The sequence below is a fragment of the Loxodonta africana genome, chromosome 8 (genome assembly GCF_030014295.1).
Source record: "Loxodonta africana isolate mLoxAfr1 chromosome 8, mLoxAfr1.hap2, whole genome shotgun sequence".
NCBI lineage: Eukaryota > Metazoa > Chordata > Mammalia > Proboscidea > Elephantidae > Loxodonta > Loxodonta africana.
Genome location: NC_087349.1, coordinates 88,469,556 through 88,489,234, shown reverse-complemented (window position 1 = coordinate 88,489,234; position 19,679 = coordinate 88,469,556). Strand labels below are relative to the sequence as shown.

Genomic DNA, 19,679 nt, shown 5'->3' with positions numbered 1-19,679 from the left:
AAAGGTTTACACACAGAAAGGAACATTCTTTGACGGTTACCAGGGATGGGAGCAAGAGAAAGGAAGAATCACTAACATGTTAACACTAAAAAAAAAAAAATTAACACTAGACACAGTTAATTCTAGTGAAAAGAAAAGTAATACGCAGTATGAGAGAAGTCAGCACAACATGACCAAGGCAAAGGAAGACACTGAGAGGTATGCAAGGATAAAGGCCAACTACGGTAAATACTATAGCATGTACAATCCTGCAACAATAGTAATAACAAACAATAATTTACAACTGGATGCACAGGTAGATATGTATGCCAAATAAGTGTGGGAGGTCATATGGGAGTACACCTGCGTGCATATATCCGTATAGTTGTGGATATTTCTACACACATATTTATATGTGCTGCATGTACATTCATATATATAATAGAGCGAATGGGGACACAGTTATGGAAACTTCTTAGACATAACCAAACACCTTGCAGGACTGAGTTACTGGGCTTGAAAGCTAAGGACCATAGTCTCGGGGGACATTTTAAGTTAACTGACATAACACAGTTCATAAAGACAACGTTCTACATCCTACTTTGATGAGTAGTGTCTGGGGTCTTAAAAGCCTGTGAGCGGCCATTTTAGATACAACTATTGGTCTCTTTCCATCCGGAGCAAAAAAGAGTGAAGAAAACCAAAAAGACTCAAGGAAATAATTAGTTCAAAAGACTAATAGACCACAGGAATCACAGATACCACAGCCTCCACTAGCCTGAGACCAGAAGAACTACATGGTACCCAGCTACCACTACTGACAGTTCTGATCAGGATCACAATAGAAGGTCCTGGTTAAAGCAGGAAAAAAAATGTAGATCAAAATTCAAATTCATAAAAAAGACTACATCTGTTGCTCTGAGAGAGACTGAAGGAATCCCTGAGACTATGGCCCTCAAGACACCGTTGGCCCTTAGACACCCTTCTAACTTGGAACTGAAGCCGTTCCCAGAGATCACCTTTCAGCTGAATAACAGACAGGCCTATAAAGTGAACAGTAACACCCATGAGGAAAGTACTCCTTAGAACAATCATCTATATGAGATCCAAAGGGCAACATCTGCCCAAAAGCAAAGATGAAAAGGCAGGAAGGGGTGGGAAAGCTGGACAAATGGAAATGGGGAACTCAGGGTGGAAATGGAGAGAGTGCTGACACATTGTGGAGATTGTTACCAATGTCACCAAACATTTTGTGTATAAACTATTGAATGGGGAACTATTTTGCTCTGTAACCTTCACCTAAAGCATAAAAAAAAAAAAAAAAAGTCTGAAAGACACTCTTCATCTCTTTACAGATGAAAAGCTTCAAGAGTCAGTAAAATAAGTGATTTACCTCACCTGTCTGCACCTCAGTTTTTTCTCTTAGAGTTGTTGGGAGGATTAAATTAGATGATGAATGTAAAAGCAGCACTTACCAGAGTACCTGACCCATAAAGAGCACTCCATAATTGGTAGTTATTGCAAGCATAAACTTTAGTGATTAAGGGCATGAGATGTGCAATCAGACTGCCTGAAAAGATTACTTATTAGCTGTATGACTTCAGACAAGTTGTTTCTGTTTCCTCCTCTGTACAGTGGAGATAATGGTGCTAATTTCAAAAAGTTGTGTGTATTAAAAAACTCCTTTAAAGCTCCTAGCACACTGCCTAGGACATAAGTGTTCATTAAAAGTTAGCACTTGTTAACACTCAAGGACAAACACCTTACTAGGGACAGTTGTTCTGTCCTTCATTTCATATCCTCCACAATGTCTCTACCGTCTCCTGAGGAAAAGCCCATCTAAAGTTTTTTCCACAACTGATCCACCTGGTATAAATCATACCCTCATTCTTTTTGTTCTGTTTGAGCCCCTGCTGAGAATTTACATTTTGAACAAGTTCTCTTGCTAGAATCTACATTTTAACAAGATCCCCATGTAATTTTTAGGTATAACTTCCTGGATTATTGTGAGAAATGCAAATTCTCAGCAGGAAATTTGTTACAAAGGCAAATTCTCCAGTAGGGGTTCAAACCGGACAGAACCAGTTTGAAACCCTGTTATAAACTGATGCTAAAAAAAACAGTATCTACAGCAACATCCTTCTTGATTTTTTATCATTTCATCTTCCAATCTAAAAATCTTCCCTAAGCAAACAGGCTCTACCTGGACCAGGTCATCAAGAGGGGTGCTGAGGGTATTATTTATTTGTGATGGCTAACACAAAAAACCAACCTGCTAACATCACAGTTAGATAATCTGATTCATGTGGCACTGGGAATAACAGTAACAGTTTACTTGGTATTTGCTTTAGAGTAAATATCACCCTCATTTCACAAATCAGAAACCTAGTAAAAGGCTAGTAAATCTCTGAGTCAGAATTTGAGCCCAAAGCTCAAGCTCTTAACCACTAGGACACTACTCACTGCTCTCTTGGCAGGACACAAAATAAATACTCTCCTCATAATTGCTGAAATTCCATCTTGTTCCTTTCAATAATGAGTCTATGACTATACGATTCTTAAAAGAAGTACAGTTGACCAAAGAAGTAAGGAAAAGGGAGAAAACTCTGTTCCTAGCTTTTCTCTTCCAAAAGAAAAACACAAAATGGGCGGAATACAATCTGTTAACAAATAAACTTGTACATGAAAGAGATTGTTGAGTGGTGTGTTTGGTCCTTGCTGTGTTTTCTGTTATTGGATCACAACAGCTTAGGCTGTTACATGCTGGTAGACTAAAATAGTAACTTACTCTTTGCCTATTTGGACTGCTTAAGTTTGAGGAACCCATCTGAAAGAGTGGCTGACCATGCTGTGAAATGTCACATGTACCCTATGCTGGGCTGTTAGCACCAAAAACAGGTATGTAGACAACCGAGTCCACTGAGGAGTTGGGCAAGATGCAACCCAATCCCAATTCTGAGTACAGTAAGCAGGAATACAGAATTATGCCTCAAACTCTTTGGGGGAGAAAAACTGAACAACAGTTCTTGAGTCACTCTAGGAGAGGCATGTTGGGCACAATACGTGGGATCGAATTCACAACAGCAACTCAAAAGATTAGACAGAAACTTTAGGGGGCAGGGAATTTATGTTAATGGGGGAACAACTCAGAAAAGGTAGGTGAAAATGGCTGAACAACTCAAGGAATGTAACTAACGTCACTAAATGTAGATGTAGAAAATGAAGAATTGGTGTATGATTTGCTTGCTGAAAGCTAAGAGGACTTGAAGCACTTATTGACAAAGATCAAAGACTACAGCCTTCAGTATAGATTACACCTCATGAAGAAAACTAAAATCCTCACAACTGGACCAATAAGCAACATCATGATAAAGAGGAAATATTAAAGTTGTCAAGGATTTCATTTTACTTAGATCCACATTCAATGCCCATGGAAGCAGCGGTCAAGAAATCAAACGGGATTTCATTTTACTTGGATCCACGATCAACGCCCACGGAAGCAGGAGTCAGGAAATCAAACGACGCGTTGCATTGGGCAAATCTGCTGCAAAAGACCTATTTAAAGTGTTAAAAAGCAAAGATGTCACTTTGAGGACTAAGGTGTGCCTGACCCAAGCCACAGTACTTTCAGTCACCTCATATGCATGTGAAAGCTGGACAATAAAGAAGACTGAAGAACAATTGATGCTTCTGAATTATGCTGTTGGCGAAGAATATTGAACATACCATGCACTGCCAGAAGAATGACCAAATCTGTCTTGGAAGAAGTACAGCCAGAATGATCCTTAGAAGCAAGAATGGCGAGACTAGGTTTCGTGTATACTGGACATGTTATAGGAAGGTTCAGTCCCTAGAGAAGGACATGCTTGGTAAAGCAGAGGGTCAATGAAAAAGAGGACTCTAAATGAGATGGATTGGCACAGTGGCTGCAAGAATGGGCTCAAACATAACAACCACTGTGAAGATGGCACAGGACCAGGCAGTGTTTCATTCTGTTGTTTGTAGGGTCACTATGAGTCAGAACCAACGGGACAGCACCTAACAACAAACAAACATAAAAAGTAAACAGTAATAACTCATCTATCTAGCAGCATCAAGGAGTGAGAAATTCTAAAAGGAACTGATCTGACAAGGGTGCTAAGTCCATTCAATGGGGAAAAAAGAGTCTCTTCAATAAACGGTCTAGGAAAATTGGATTTCCACATGCAGAAAAATAAAACAGGATCCATGCCTCATGCCATACACAAAAACAAATTCAAAATGGATTAAGGACCTAAATGTGCAAACTAAAACCATAAAATTCTTAGACGAAGAAGCAGAGCAACACTGTCAGGCCTAGCTTGTAACAATGGATTATCTAATATAACAACAAAAGCACAAACAGCAAAAGACAAAATAAATAAATGGGACCTCATAAAAATTAAAACCTTTTGTTCATCAAAAACATTTACCAAAAAAGTGAAAAGACAAGCTACCGACTGGGAGAATATCTTCGGAACCCATGTATCTGACAAGAACCTAATAACCAAAATATATATAAAACTTCAACAACTTGATAACAAAAGGATGAATAACCTAATTATAAAATGGGCAAAGGACGTGAACAGACATTTCACCAAAAAGGACATTCAAATGACCACCAAACACATGAAAAGACACTTAGTGTCATCAGCCATGGAAGAGATACAAATCAAAACCACAATGAGATACCATGTCACTCCCACTAGGATGACTATGATTTCAAAAAAAAAAAAATGTTGGCAAGGATGTGGGAAAATTGCTACTCTTACCCACTGCTGGGGGGAATGCAAATGGTACAGCATTGTGAAAAACAGGGTGGCAGTTTGTCAAAAAATTCAAAATACAACTACGATATGACCAAGCAATTCCACTCCTAGGTATATAGCCAAAAGACTTTAAAGAACGGACTCAAACAGAGACTTGTACACCAATGTTCACTGCAGCAATGTTCACAACAGCCAAAAGGTGGAAACATTCTCAATGTTCATCAATAGATGAATGGATAAACAAAATGGGGTACTGTATATACATACACTGGAATACGACTCAGCCAGTAGGAAAAATGAACTCTTGACACATACTACAATATGGACGGAGCTGGAAGACAGTATGCTGAGTGAAATATGTCAATCATAAAAGGACAAACTGGTGGGTTTTCACTCTTATAAAAACACATGACAATGCTAATGTATACAGAACAAAGTTTATTAGTGGTTACCGGGGCACAAGGGAGGGGACTACTGTGTTTATTAAGTAAGGCGACACAGCTGATTACTGTAATTGCTGTCAATAAGTTGTACACCTGTAAAAAGTTGAATTGGCAAAAGCTGTGTGATAGATATATTTACAACAATAACAACAAGATATATTTATAAGAAGGATTAAAAAAGAAAAAGAATAGCTGCTGAGGCAGATTATGTACAACCAAATACCTTATGGGATTTGGTTTCCAGCTTGGGGACTTAGGGTCATGGTTTCATGGGACATCCCAGTTAACTGGCCTAATAACATCTTCAGTGCTTCTGTTCTATCTCCTAGTTCACTGCGTAGTACCTGGGGTCTTAAAAGCTTGCAAGTGGCCATTAAAGATACAACAACTGGTCTCTATTCTCCTGGAACAAGAGGAAGAGAGTCGGCAAGAGGAGGAGGATATGGAATGTGTCGCTAACTGCCTCTATGAACAACTGCCTCCTCTGCCACAAAACCAGAAGAACTGGATGGTGCCCAGCTACCATTACTGAAAATTTTGATCAAAGATTTCACAGATGAATCCTGACCAGAAGGGGGATAATGCAAAACGGAATTTAAAATTCTCATGGACTCCAGACTTCCTGGACCATGAAGGTTGGATGAACTCCTAAAACTATTGCCCTGAGACCACGTTGAAACCAAAAATATCCCTGAAGTCTTCTTAAAACCAAACAATAGCTTAGCTTAACTATTAAAAAATCTCTGCCTTGAGCATTATGCTCTTTTAAGAACTATCTATACATGGAATCAAATTGACAACAGCAACTTCAGAGTAGATAGGAACCTTACGGGGCAGTGAAATTATGTTAAAGAGGGAAGAACAACTCAGAAAAGGCAGGTGAAAACGGTTACACAACTCGAAGAATGTAGTCAATGTCAGTATATGATACATGTAGAAACTGTCGAATTCATGTATGTTTTACTGCATATATTTTCAACAACAAAATAAATAAAACATTTTAAAAGCAAGGAATTCAAATGTAATATAAATGCCAAAAGTTTGTTCTTTCCAAATATAGCTTTCCTACCCTCCTCACTCTACCAGCCTACACTGTCACTTCTAGGTTCTCTCAATATGGCTAATTATTGCAGCTATTCTTATTTCTTTCTATTTTGCTGTTTAATTTATATAGGCTAAACCAAAAAACCCAAATCCATTGCCATCAAGTTGATTCTGACTCATGGCAAACCCTACAGCACAGAGTAGAACTGCCCCATAGGGTTCTAAGACTAATCTTTATGGAAGCAGACTGCCACATCTTTCTCCTATGGAGCAGCTGGTGGGTTTAAACCACTGACCTTTCAGTTAGCAGCTCTGTGGCTTAACCAGCGTACCACCAAAGCTCCTTTTGTATAGACTAGACAATCAAAATTTCAAGCCCACTGGAACCATATCTAGAATAAAACAAACTGATTCTGAGGGAAATTCTAGAGTAACCCAGGAGAAAAGTATATGAGTTTTATTGTTCAGACACTTGTAACATTATCTTGACTGTTCAAAGGGCACTTTTATGTTTTAGTTCTCCACTACATTCTGAAGAGTTGAAATTGCTAGAAAACCTCCAGCGCAATGAGGAACCACTGTAATGATCATTTCAAGATAATTTTCAAGCAGGCTTTTGCCAGACCTGAGACTTTTGCCATCAAAGAATTTACTATTCAGTAATGTAAAACAGAACACACATATATAACAGCGCAAGACAGAATAAGCAATATTTAAACAATGTATGACAACAACAGATGATATAATAACATGGCTGTAGAGGTACAAATACATATTAATTACAAATGACTGGAACAGGCAATAAATGATATAGGAACTCCTTTTTTCAAGTAAGGAATGGAGAAAATAGGAACATTATGAAAAAAATTTCACAAGTCCTTGATTGAGTGAAGCTGAATCTTTTGACCATAGAAAGGAAAGCCTATTAAAGCGAAGTTCCCAACATTTGTCTTATACTACCATGTACTGTTTGTTAAAGATTTCATGGTGATGTTGACAAAAATTATGTTTAATGTAGAGTTAAAACAAAGGCTACTATAAACTAGTCAATTTGTTTAAAAAGAAAATGAAGTGTGCCTTCATGGAAGAAATAATCAAAGTTCTCTTACCTTGAATATGCCAACCCAATCTTTAGGATGTGGATGGATATATGGAGTTAGGGTGTAATGACATTCTAGGTGTACATGAGGAAGATAACTCTTGGCCACATTTTGAAATATGACATGTGCAAAGTTGGACGTCTGCAATGGGACTTCTTGAAAGGATGTCATTGTGTACCTGAAAGAAGTAATTAATATGTTGAATGATACCATCTACAAAAACCATGTATCTTCAGAAAATACCTAACATTTAATGCAAAACTTACAGATATTTGAATGCCATAAGTATTGAGAAGATACATACTTTAACACTGGAACACCTCCTTAAAAATGGAATTAAATATAAAAACAATCAAATTGGGAAATAACTAAAGCCAATGTGGCTCAGAAAGTTACATGGGGATTGTTGTTCGTGCCACTGACTTAATTCCAACTCATACCGACCCCATGCATAGAGAGTAGAACAGCTCCCTAGGGTTTTCAAGGCTGTGACCTTTCAGAAGCAGACCGCCCGTCTTCTAAGGCAACTCTAGAGTGGGTTTAAACCTCCAACCTTTCAGCTTGTAGTTGAGCACGTAACCATTTACACCACCATTAAAGTTAAAAGAACAAAAAAACAACTGTCAACTCTCCTGGAAAGCCTAGCCCTTTGCTTCTGTTGCAACCAGAAACAAATAAATCAGAAATGTTCAGTCTACAAGCTGCCAATATAAACTTACCAGCCCCTAGCAACAGACACTACGAAACTGAAACAAGGATAGCAAAAAGTCATTATTTTATTGGATGTCCTTGTTGTTAGGTGCCATTGAGTCAATTTCGACTAGGCTGTAATCTTTCCAGAAGCAGACTGCCAGATCTTTCTCCCATGGAGCCCCTGGGTGGGTTCGAACGGCCAACCTTTCGGTTAACAGCCAAGCACTCAACCATTACATCATTTTTTCTTTCTATATCGAACTCTCAAACTTGATCATTTCCTCCCTAATCTGATCCACTGCATCCCCTGAAATAGCCTCTTTGTTCCTCTCTACAATACCGATTCTACTCTTTCATTCTGGGTTCAGTGATCTTACCTTGACTTCCCCTATTCATGTATCCTTTCCATATATTCAGTGATTAAAAATAGATGTGCATTAAAAAATTAAGTATATAGTGACAATGAAATACGTATATATTGTTGAAAATCTCTTACAGATTCAGTGAATGCTCAACCGCCTTAGTGAACACCAAACACTGGGTAGCAGATGAATGGTGACACTGGATTATAAAAAAACTGCAAGACCCAAATGTTTTCTGCATTTTCTGCTTTGCTTTTCAGAGAAAGGAAACTGGGAATTTGCTCATAAAAGTAATCTACAGACTATGTCACACACTCAGCATAATCACTGATTCTACAGTATACAAACTCTGACACTAACCCTATGGTACCTGCCTCTGAGTCATCAAAATAAGAATCTCTGTAACAATGGAGAAAACTGCAGCAGGATTTTTGCTAACCAAATTCATCTAATTTACTTCACTAATCAATGAAATTTCTACAGGGCAACTACAGCAGTAAGACTACTCATATTTTAGCAATCATTATGAAAGCTTCATTGCTAAAGAGCTAAGACAGTTTGCTTTTACAACTATTTCTTTTGCTGACTTGTTTGAAATACTCAGCCAAATTTTTTAAGTTTTGAAACAACACTTTAGAAAATAACCGCTTCTCTTGTTTCCTGTTTCTCCTCTGTCTCCTCGATGCTTCTATTATGGTCAAAGAACTGCTTTACTGCAACAATATACTGGACATTCCATAAATAAACTGTCAAAATAGTGAACCTGGAAGTCAATGTGGTACAACACGAGGCCAGTTGTCTCTGTTAGCCTCTCCCCACTGAGGTTTGCCAGGATGCAATACTCCTTAACCTCTGCCCACTAACAAAGGGGCTTTATTATCAATAACCCTATTTCACAGAAGAGCTTAATTGTTAATCCTCCCCACCTGGTAACCTGAAGCCTTCAGGAAAGCAACAACACTTGGCAAAGAAATGAGGAACTGTGCTTGAAATAACTGAAGAGTTTTGTTTCTTTGAGTTGTCTCTGCTAATCTGGGCTCAAGGAGATGTCACGATACTTAGGAAGTCATTAATGATAATCTCCTTTCAAGTCAGTGGTTTAACAAGGAAGAAAAAAAAGCCATGCACTCCAGTTCTTTTTAAAAAATGTTCATTATTAGTTACAAGATACCAAGTGATATTGTAGCTAAATCAGTTGAACCAACTTCTATTAGTACTATCTTAGAAGTACAGCCACAATGCTCCATAGAAGCAAGGATGAGAGACTATGTCTCTCATACTGTGGATCTGTTATCAGGAGGCATCAGTTCCTGGAGGTAGATATCATGCTTGGTAAAGCACTGGGTCAGCAGAAAAATAAAAGACCCTCTGCGAGATGGACTGACACAGTGGCTGCAACAATGGGCTCAAGCATAAAAGCGATTTTGAGGATGGCATTCTTTTTTTACAGGGCCAGGCAGTGTTTCGTTCTGTTGTACACAGGTAACTATGAGTAAGAACCAACTTAACAGCATGTAACAACAATTCCCCTTCAGCAATCCAATCTTTTTATAAAGTTCAATGAGACCATAATTATGTATTTTACAAAAGTTTTTCCACTCTCATTACTTTGGTTTTTTCTTTTTATTAAGTTCCAAGATAGCTTCTAGTCATAAAAATGTTAACATAGATGAATGCAATCTGAATATAATTACCCATTTTAAATAGTGAAATAAAAAGTCTAATCCCCCACAGTTCCTCTGATTCACTCTTCCCACAGATAAGGAGTGAAGAGATGGGAAAGCTTATAAAAAAGTTGAAATACACTGAGAATGCCAAGATATCAAGAAAATTCACACGCAGATTTAAACACTACCTACAGGCACGCACACAAACACAGGGCCCGGTGAAAAAGTAATGTGCAAAGTCACTGCATCACCTTGTGGTAATGATTGGGAAGTGTAGCTGAGAAAAAAACTACCAACTGTGCCTCAGTTGGAGAGGAAACACAGCCCTACACACAAAGGGAAATGGAAGCAGCTTTACCATAACAAATTTTGCTTTCCACCCTCTAAAGTACATCTCTAGAAACATGGGTATATTAAGCCAAGGATAAGTAAAAATTTTCCTGCCAAGAATTAAAGAGACAGATACATTTGACTAGGAAACAAATTCTGAAATGCATACACATGCTGGCTGCAGTACCTCATCTCTTCCAGGTTTTCAACTATATTCCTTCAAGTCCTAACACCACTAGAATTCCTTTATGTGTGTTATACTGTAGACTACATATAAAGTTTTTGGTCTAATATCCAATTTTGTTATTTTGGGAATTCATCAGTGGCTAAAGAAAAGATAAATAACATCCAGTGGGCACTGGGTTAAGTATCTAAAAAAAAAAATTTAGCTACAATAAATTTGGGCTACCCAAGGACTCTTTTGGGGGGGGGTAAAAAAAAGGCATTTCAAGGTTATCTTTACTCCCTCCTCTTGCAACTTTTTCAAGCCTCAAATAAATCTAGCTTTTGCGGTATCTTTCAATGGCTCCTGGTATTCATTTTACTTGACTAATCCAAAAATATGAACCTTAGTCAACTGAAGTAGAAAAAAGACCCACTGAGTACTTCTGTGGAGAAAACATATAGAACTGAACTAAGCTTTTTAATTTAGATAATAATCTACCAGCTCTAACAGAATTCAGAAGGAAATAAGGTAACTTTGTTAAGGGTAATAATGTGATTATGGTGTTTTTTTTTAAAGTATCAGAAATGCTAAACTAATTATAAGTGAAATACTGATGTCTTAAATTTGCTTTAAAAATTACAGTGGGATAAATAAATGTGTTAGAAGATAATAAACCAAGATTAGCAAAATATTGCTTCATTTTACCATCTCTACAAGCGTTACTAAAAGCAAATAAATAAAGCAGATTAGTACTAAAAACTCCATGTATGATGTACTACCATAGAAACAGTGCATTCTAGACCACGAATGTTTTCTGTGCTCTGAGTGTCGTAATTCAGATAACCACCAACAAAGTTAGTGTAAGTTTAAAAAATCTTGGATTAAAAAAAATACGAACCCTTGGAGTCCTTGGGTGGCACAAATAGCTAAGCAATGGGACTACTAGCCAAAAGGTTGGTGGTTTGAACCCATCCAGAGGCACCTGGGAAGACAGGCCTGGCGATCTGCTTCAAAAAGTCACACCCTTGAAAATCTATTGAGCATTTCTCTACATACACGGGGTCGCCATGTGTCAGAATCGACCAGATGGCAACTAACAACAACAACAAAATTATGAACTCTTAAAATTACCTCCAAATTCAGTCCTTATGGGGCATACAAACATCTGAAGGATAAAAAAAATTTTTTGACGTTTTGAAAGTTTCTGATTATTCATGCTTTAGCTCAAAGACTATCAACTGGTTTACAGACCTCTAAACAACAACAAAAAAACCTAAACCCGCTGCCTCGCGTAATTCCGACTCATAGCAACCCCAATTCTACACAAATTGCGGCAGCCATAGTTGTAAACAGTGTAAGAATGTGATGACTAGAAAATTAAAACTACAACAGAATGTTCTTTGAAGTCTGACGATCACATTGCCAAAAAAAAAAAAAAAGTCATTTCTAGAGTAAAAAAAAAAATCCTTCAAGGAATCAAATCCACCCCAAGAACAGAACGATAAAGTCTGGCCTCAGCTCTTTATACCGAAAAACCACTTTGAAGGCAATGAGCCCTCTTTTAGAACCGCAAGGTGTAATACTTTATTTACCAATAAAGTGACACAAAACGCCGCCAACACCACCCCCCCCACCTCCAGTCCACTCCCCCACCCCTCCTCCACCCCACCCCCAGATAAGCTCTGTAAACTCTAATCCTAGGCCAGGGAAACTCCTGAGAGAGACTGCAAGAGCTCCTGTCTGGACACGTTCACTACCTGCGGGGGGAGGCGGAGGAAGGAGGGGTGAAATCAAGAAACTTTTGACTAAGCCAAGAAAAACGTGACTCTTCTCGGAAAATTAAAAAAACTAAAAAATCCCTGTGAGTACTAAGGGGAGGGGCTATTTCTAAACACCTCACAAAAATCAGTTTCTTGATTCTGCAGCCCAGGTAAATAAACAAGGTCGTACCTGAGCGGCTAACTCCGCCGGCGGCCCTAAAATGTGGGCGGCGCAAGGAGTCTCCGCCTCCTCACCCACCCGGCGACTCGACCCAAACAGCTCGCTTTTCCTCCGCAGAGGCGAGGCCGAGCCTCCTTTCCGGGCTCCACCTAGATGTTTTCCCCAGCTTGCCGTCGCCAGGAGCGCACACGCTGCCCTCACAACAGTCACCCTAGCGTTCTGACAAGATTTTTTTTCCTCCTCCGGGCTGAGTCACACGCGTCGCTCGCCCCCCGCCCAAGGGTCCACGTCCCACACGCCTCCGCAAAATCTCTAAGGCCTGTTCCGTGTGGAGCGGCCACTTATGGCTTTTCCAGCTCCACAGCTAACCGAAACTGCTCCACTTCCCGTCACAATAGCAGTCCGGCAGGAATGGTTTCTCCTCGGGAAGAAAAGCATAGTCATTTGCCAGCATCGTCACCACGGAGAATATTCCCTGGACCGGCCAGGGCCCTAGACTCCGGGGACTGAGGGACGTATCACGGTTCCCAAAAAGAGCTCCCACTGGGGCCCGCCCCGCCAAGGGCGCTGGAGCAGACCTGGGAAGGCGCCTTACCCAGTGAGGGGCTCCCGGCCAACGGGGGAGCGTCAGAAAGGCTTCCGATCCCGAGACGCCATCAACTGCCGAACTCCTTCCGAGACCTCCCCTCAGGGCCGGGAGCCAGCGTCGCGTCACTTCCGCCCATAGGGCTGTCCCTTCCGCCGCCGCCGCCGCCGCCGCCGCCGCCGCCGCTTGGGGCTCCGCGACTCCACACCTGCCCCAAAGTAGACAATTCAAAGCCTGCGGCCCAGGCAACTGCGCGCATTTCTCCGGCCCGCTGCTTTTTCCCCTTTCTTTCTACCTGGCAATTTTCACTCAGACACCTAGTTCCAGCAAAACAGGCCCTGTTCGTTTGGATTTTTTTTTTTTAATTGTTATTTTGACCTACAAAATGGGGAAACACACGGAAAAGTTAAGTAACTTAACCAGTGCGATAAAAGGTAGCGAAGTGATGGGAGGATAGAGAGAGTTGGAAGCTGGCAGAATTGTCACGAAAGGAGAGACTGGAAGGGCTGACTCATTAGGGGGAGAGCAAGTGGGAGTACGGAGTAAGGTGTATATAAACTTATATGTGACAGTCTGACTTGATTTGTAAACGTTCACTTGAAGCTCAATAAAAGTTAATAAAAAAAAAAAAAGGTAGCGAAGGAGCACATGGACAATTACCATGCCACTGCCTGGATCTTAAAAATCTGTCTAAACTAATCCACTTATCTTATAGATAAGGAAATAGAACCAAAGGAAGGAGCCCTGGTGGCGCAGTGGTTAAGCGCTTGACTGCTAACCGAAAGGTCAGTGGTTCCAACCCACCAGCCGCTCCACAGGAGAAAAAAGACCTGGCCATCTGCTCCCGTAAAGATTTACAGCCTCATAAACCCTATGGGCAGTTCTGCTCTGTCGCATAGGATTGACTATGAGTAGGAATTGACTCCGCCGCAATGGATTTGGTTTTTGTATGAGTTGGAATGGACTAGCTGCACACAGCAGAAGCGAAGGGAGCGACCACAAGGATAGGGCTACAACTTCTAAAATCCAACGCTCTCTCCTAACTCCTAGTCAGTCTTGTCCCTTTTTAACTACGATCACTGTAAATCCTCAGTTTCTCTGAGAAGCTCTTCTGTTCTAATAATGTTCTGTGATTCTATTTGGTCTCACTCCAGAACTGGTTTCTTCACAATCGCATTTCTGTGAATTGTTACCTGTATTATTTTAAGGTTGGGGTTGTTATTTTGCGGGTGCGAATGTTGCCCTTTGTTTTCTGTTGAATTGCAATTTCATTTATCACTTTTGACTATTATATATGTTCCCTTACTATAATAGCCTATAAAAACTATACTATAAAAACCCCGGTGGCATAGTGGTTTAGAGCTATGACTGCTAACCAAAAGGTCGGCAGTTCAAATCCACCAGGCGCTCCTTGGAAACCTTGTGGGGCAGTTCTACTCTGTCCTGTAGGGTCACTATACTATGAGTCGGAATTGACTCGATGGCACCGGGTTTGGTTTTTTTTTTCTTTGTTTAAATGGGACAATACTGTAGTTCAGCATGGGTTGAAAATTAGAACCAAGTTCAAATAGGCGTGATAAAGAAATGTCATTGCAGGTTTTAAAAACCAGGCAAAATGAGTTGTCTCACCCTTTAGAACACTGGTTTTCCTTAGTGTTTGTATTAAGGTTTTCTTTTGACTACTAGCCAAAAAATTGGTGATTTGAACCCACCCAGAGGTACTGCAGAAGACAGTCCTGGCAACCTGCTTCTGAAAGGTCATAGTCTTGAAAACCCTATAGGGCGGTTCTACTCTGCACGCATGGGGTCGACATGAGTCAGAACGGACTGGAGGGCAACTAACCACAACAACATAACTTTGTTTAGGAAATGGAGCTGTTGAAGATGGGATTTGAATAATGGTGGGCTTTGGCTAGTGAAAGAAAAGAGAGGACTCAGAACACTCTACAATAAGGTGGTTTATTTTCTCATACCCGATGTGTTAGGAGATGGCATTGATGTACTCCTTCCTCCTTATTGCTTCCTGACTATTATTCTCCCACATATTTATAAAAAAACTTTGCTCCTTTGAGGTGCACATCACTCAGCTACGCCACCCTCTCTCCTCCTTGTTGTTTGCTGATCTCCAAGTCACTCTTCCTCTTTCACTGAATATTATCACCTATTCCCCAGACTTGGTTTCCATTCTAAGCCCTTCAGTGTCTACGTGGATGAGAGTTCCAACATCTTGGCTTATTTTTTTTAATATATTTATTTTGTTTTTGTTGTTGAGAATATACACAACAAAACATACACCGATTCAACAGTTTCTACATGTACCATTTAGTGACACTGATTACATTCTTCAAGTTGAGGAACCATCCTCACTCTCCTTTTCTGAGTTGTTTCTCCCCTTTTAACATAAATTCACTGTCCCCTAAGGTTCCTATCTAATCTTTCAAGTTGCTGTTGTCAAGTTGATCCCATATACATAATTCTTAAAAGAGCATAATGCCCAAGGCAGGCATTTTTTACTAATTAAGCTAAACTGTTGTAGGGTTGTAAGAAGACTTGAGGGAATGTTTTTGGTTTATGGCTTAAAGATTATCTCAGAGCAATAGTTTCAGGGGTTCATCCAACCTTCATGGCTCCAGGAAGTCTGGAGTCCATCAGAATCGAAATTCTGTTTTGTGTTTTCCCCGTTTTGATCAAAATGTTAGGTAATGGTAACTAAGCACCATCCAGTTCTTCTGGTCTCATGGCAAAGGAGACAGTTGTTCATGGAGGCTATTAGCCTCACGTTCCATACCCTCCTACTGTTGCTGACTCCTCCTCTTCCCCTGTTGTTCCAGGAGAATAGAGACCAGTTGTTGCACCTTGAATGGCTTCTAGCAAGCTTTTAAGACCCCGGGCACTATGAAACAAACTAGGAGGTAGAATAGAGGCAGTAAACATGTTATTAGACCAATTAACTGGGGTGTCCCATGAAACCATGACCCTAAACCTCCAAACCAAGAAACCAAATCCCATGAGGTGTTTTGTTGTACATACTCCACCTCAGCAGCTACTCTATTTTTTATCCTTGTTGTAAATATCTTACACAACTTTTGACAATGCAACTTTTTACGGGTGTACAACTTATTGACAGCAATTACGGTAATGGCTGTGCAACTCTACCCTTAACTCTGTATTTCCATCACTGTTAACACCCTCTTCTCCCCCTCTCCGGACCCTGGTAACCACTAATAAACTTTGTTCTCTATATATTTGTGTTTTCTTGTCATTTTATGTAACTGAGGTCATAAAATATTTGCTCTTTTTTGATTGACTTATTTCACTCAGCATATTGTCTTCCAGCTCCATTCATATTGTAGTGTGTATCAAGACTTCATTTCTCCTACTGGCTGAGTAGTATTCCAGTGTATGTATGTACAGTACCCCATTTTGTTTATCCATTCAGCTGTTGCTGGGCATTTAGAATGTGCCCACCTTTTGGCTATTATGAATAGTGCTGCAATGAACACTGGTGCACAAGTCCCTGTTTGAGTCCCTGCTTTCAAGTCTTTTGGCTATATACCTAGGAGTGGAATTGCTGGATCATATAGTTGTTGTACTTTTAGAGGAACTGCCATACTACTTTCCACAACGGCTGTACCATTTTGCATTCCCACCAGCAATGGGTAAGGGTTCCAATTTCCCCACATCCTCACCAACATTTGTTGTTTTCTGTTTGTTTTTGTATTTGTCTTTTAATCTTAAGCCATAGGAGTGAAGTGGTATCTCACTGTGGTTTTGATTTGCATCTCTCTGATGGCTAATGACATTGAGCATCTTTTCATGTGTTTGGTGGCCATTTTAATGTCCTCTTTGGTGAGATGTCTGTTCAGGTCCTTTGCCCACTTGATGATTGGCTTGTTTGTCTTTTTGTTGTTAAGTTGTGGAAGTTTTATTTGTATTTTGGTTGTTAGGTTCTTGTTGGAGGTATGATTTCCAAAGATATTCTCACAGTTGGTAGGTTGTCTTTTTACTTTTTTGGTAAAGGCTTTTGATGAACAAAAGTTTTTAGTTTTTATGAAGTCCCATTTATTTTGTCTTTTGCTGTTTGTGCTTTTGTTATTATATTAGATAATCCATTGTTAAAAGCTAGGCCTGACAGCATTGCCCTGCTGGTTCTTCTAAGAATTATATGGTTTTAGTTGGCACATTTAGTTCCTTAATCCATTTTGAATTTGTTTTTGTGTATGGCACGAGGCATGGATCCTGTTTCATTCTTCTGCATGCGGAAATCCAATTTTCCCAGCACCCTTGTCAAAAGTCAGTTGACCATGGATGTGTGTGTTTGTTTCTGGGCTCTCAGTTCTATTCCATTGGTCTGTATGTCTAATGTTATACCAGTACCAGGCTGTTTTGATTACTATAGCTTTTAAAATCAAGAAGTGTGAGTCCTCCTGCTTTGTTCTTCTCTTTCAACTTTACTTTGACTCTTCAGGCCTCTTGCCATTCCATATAAAGTTGAGAATTGATTTTTCCATTTCTGTAAAGAAGGCTGCTGGAATTTTGATCAGGATTGCATTGAATCTATAGATTGCTTTGGGTAGTATTGAAATCTTAACAACATTAAGTCTTCCGATCCATGAACATGGAAGATCTTTCCATTTATTTAAATTTTCTTTTATCTCTTTCAGCAATGTTTTATAGTTTTAATTATATAAGTTCTTCACATCCCTGTTTAGATTTATTCCTAGGTATTTTATTCTCTTAGACACTATTGTAGATGGAATTGTTTCCCTAATTTCCTTCACCTTGGCCTTTTAATGTCTTCAATCCCTCATCTCCTCCCCTCTACTCCAGACACCTATTTCCATGATGGCCTGGGATGAATTGTGTCCTCCAAAAATTCATGTCCACCTAGAACCTCAGAATGTGACCTTATTTGAAAACAGGGTCTTTAAAGGTGTAATTAGTTAAGATGAGGTCATACTGGATTAGGATGCATCCTAAATCCAATGACTGGTGTCTTTATAAGAAAAAGGAGAGAGAGATTCAGACATAGATGCAGAAACACATAGAGAAGAAAGCCATGTGCAACCAGAGAGAAAGATTGGAGCAATACACTTCCAAGCTAAGGAATGCAAAGGCTTGCCAAAGACACAAGAAGCCAGAAAGAGGCAAGGAAGGATTCTTCCCTAGAACCTTCAGAGGGAATATGGCCCTGCTGCTACCTTGATTTCAGACTTGCAGCCTCCAGAACTGTTTGTGGTATTTTGCTAAAGTAGGTCTAGGGAACTAATACATAAGGTCATAGATTAGACCTTGTTATCACCCATAACTGCTCCATCTTCAAAACGAAGCATCCTGCTCTTAGACAACACCTCCTATTCAACTAATTTGCTTATTCACCTATGCTAACTATAGATATTTTTCAAACTCATCAGGGTGTCTAATCCATTAAGATTTCTCCTTTTGATACTTCCCTCATCATCCAGCATAGAGTCTGTGGATTATCATTTCATTTACATTATTTCCAATACCCTAAACTCTCTTGACTTTCTATCTTGCAGATTAAGTGCAATTTCCTGTAACAAACATATGTCGCAGCTTCTGTAGTCATCATGTATTTTACCACTTAAAAGTTGTGTCTGGAAATATTAAACAAAAATTTTTAAGTTACAGTTGACCCTCTTGGGGAGTTTCTAGCAGTATTGAAGAGAGAAACTATAAATTATGGTATTAAGAAATAGCCTGCAAAAGTTTATATTTAATAAGACCTTTGCCCCACCTGGCCCCTAACAGTGTTCTTTGTACCTCACACAACTCAGAAGTCACTGTAACATAAATATTGTCTAAACCTTTCTTCCCTATCTTACTGAGAAGGTAATAGCCAACACAGTACTTTGAATTCTCAAAGGATTAGTGTCTACAAGGTTCTTTCCTCTCCGTATTTCCCATTAAATACCTTTATTTTTTAGTCGTTTGCATATAAATAGCACTTGTAATTAATAAAAATTATTAAATGTTATTAAAAGGTAGCCCTGGTGGTGCAGTAGTGAAGAGCTCAGCTACTAACCAAAAGTTCGGCAATTCAAATCCACCAGCCACTCCTTGGAAAACCTATGGGACAGTTCTACTCTGTCATGTAAGGTTGCTATGAGTCAGAATCAACTCCACAGCAACGGCTTTGGTGGGGTTCTTTTGGTTATTAAAAGAAACTTTTAAAGTTAAAAAAAAATTTTTAACTGTGGTAAAATATATATAACACAAGATTTGCCACTTTAGCCACTTTTAAGTGTCAAATTAAGTGGCATTAAATGTATTAACGATGTTGTACAACATCACCACTATCTATTTCCAACATTTTTTATCATTCCAGGCCAAAAATATGTACCCATTAAGCAATAACTTCCCGTTCTTCCCTCCCTCTGGTAACCCCTGGTAGAGCCTCTAGTAACCTCTAATCTACTTTCTGTCTCTATGAACTTACCTATTCTAGATATTTTATAAAAGTAGAAATATACAATATTTGTCTTTTTGTGTTTGGCTTATTTCACTTAGCATGATGTTTTCAAAGTTCATCTCGTAGCATGTATCAGAACTTCATTCCT

At 39.4% G+C, this 19,679-nt stretch overlaps 1 protein-coding gene across 7 annotated transcripts in view; it reads right to left on the bottom strand.

Annotated features, from left to right (window-relative positions):
• TAX1BP1 (Tax1 binding protein 1) overlaps positions 1-13,237 on the bottom strand; it is a 92,969-nt gene extending 79,732 nt beyond the window's left edge. For 5 of the 7 annotated variants that reach the window (XM_064290101.1, XM_023544326.2, XM_023544325.2 and 2 more), the window contains exons 1-2: positions 13,108-13,237; positions 7,363-7,531 (exon numbers count right to left, since the gene is read on the bottom strand). In XM_064290101.1, coding sequence (XP_064146171.1) covers positions 7,363-7,524 — 162 coding nt within the window. In that variant the 5' untranslated portion in view covers positions 7,525-7,531; positions 13,108-13,237. The remainder of the gene's footprint in view (positions 1-7,362; positions 7,532-13,107) is intronic. The other 2 variants (XM_010587199.3, XM_064290102.1) reach the window with 1 other exon arrangement.
• Between the last annotated feature and the right edge of the window lie 6,442 nt (positions 13,238-19,679).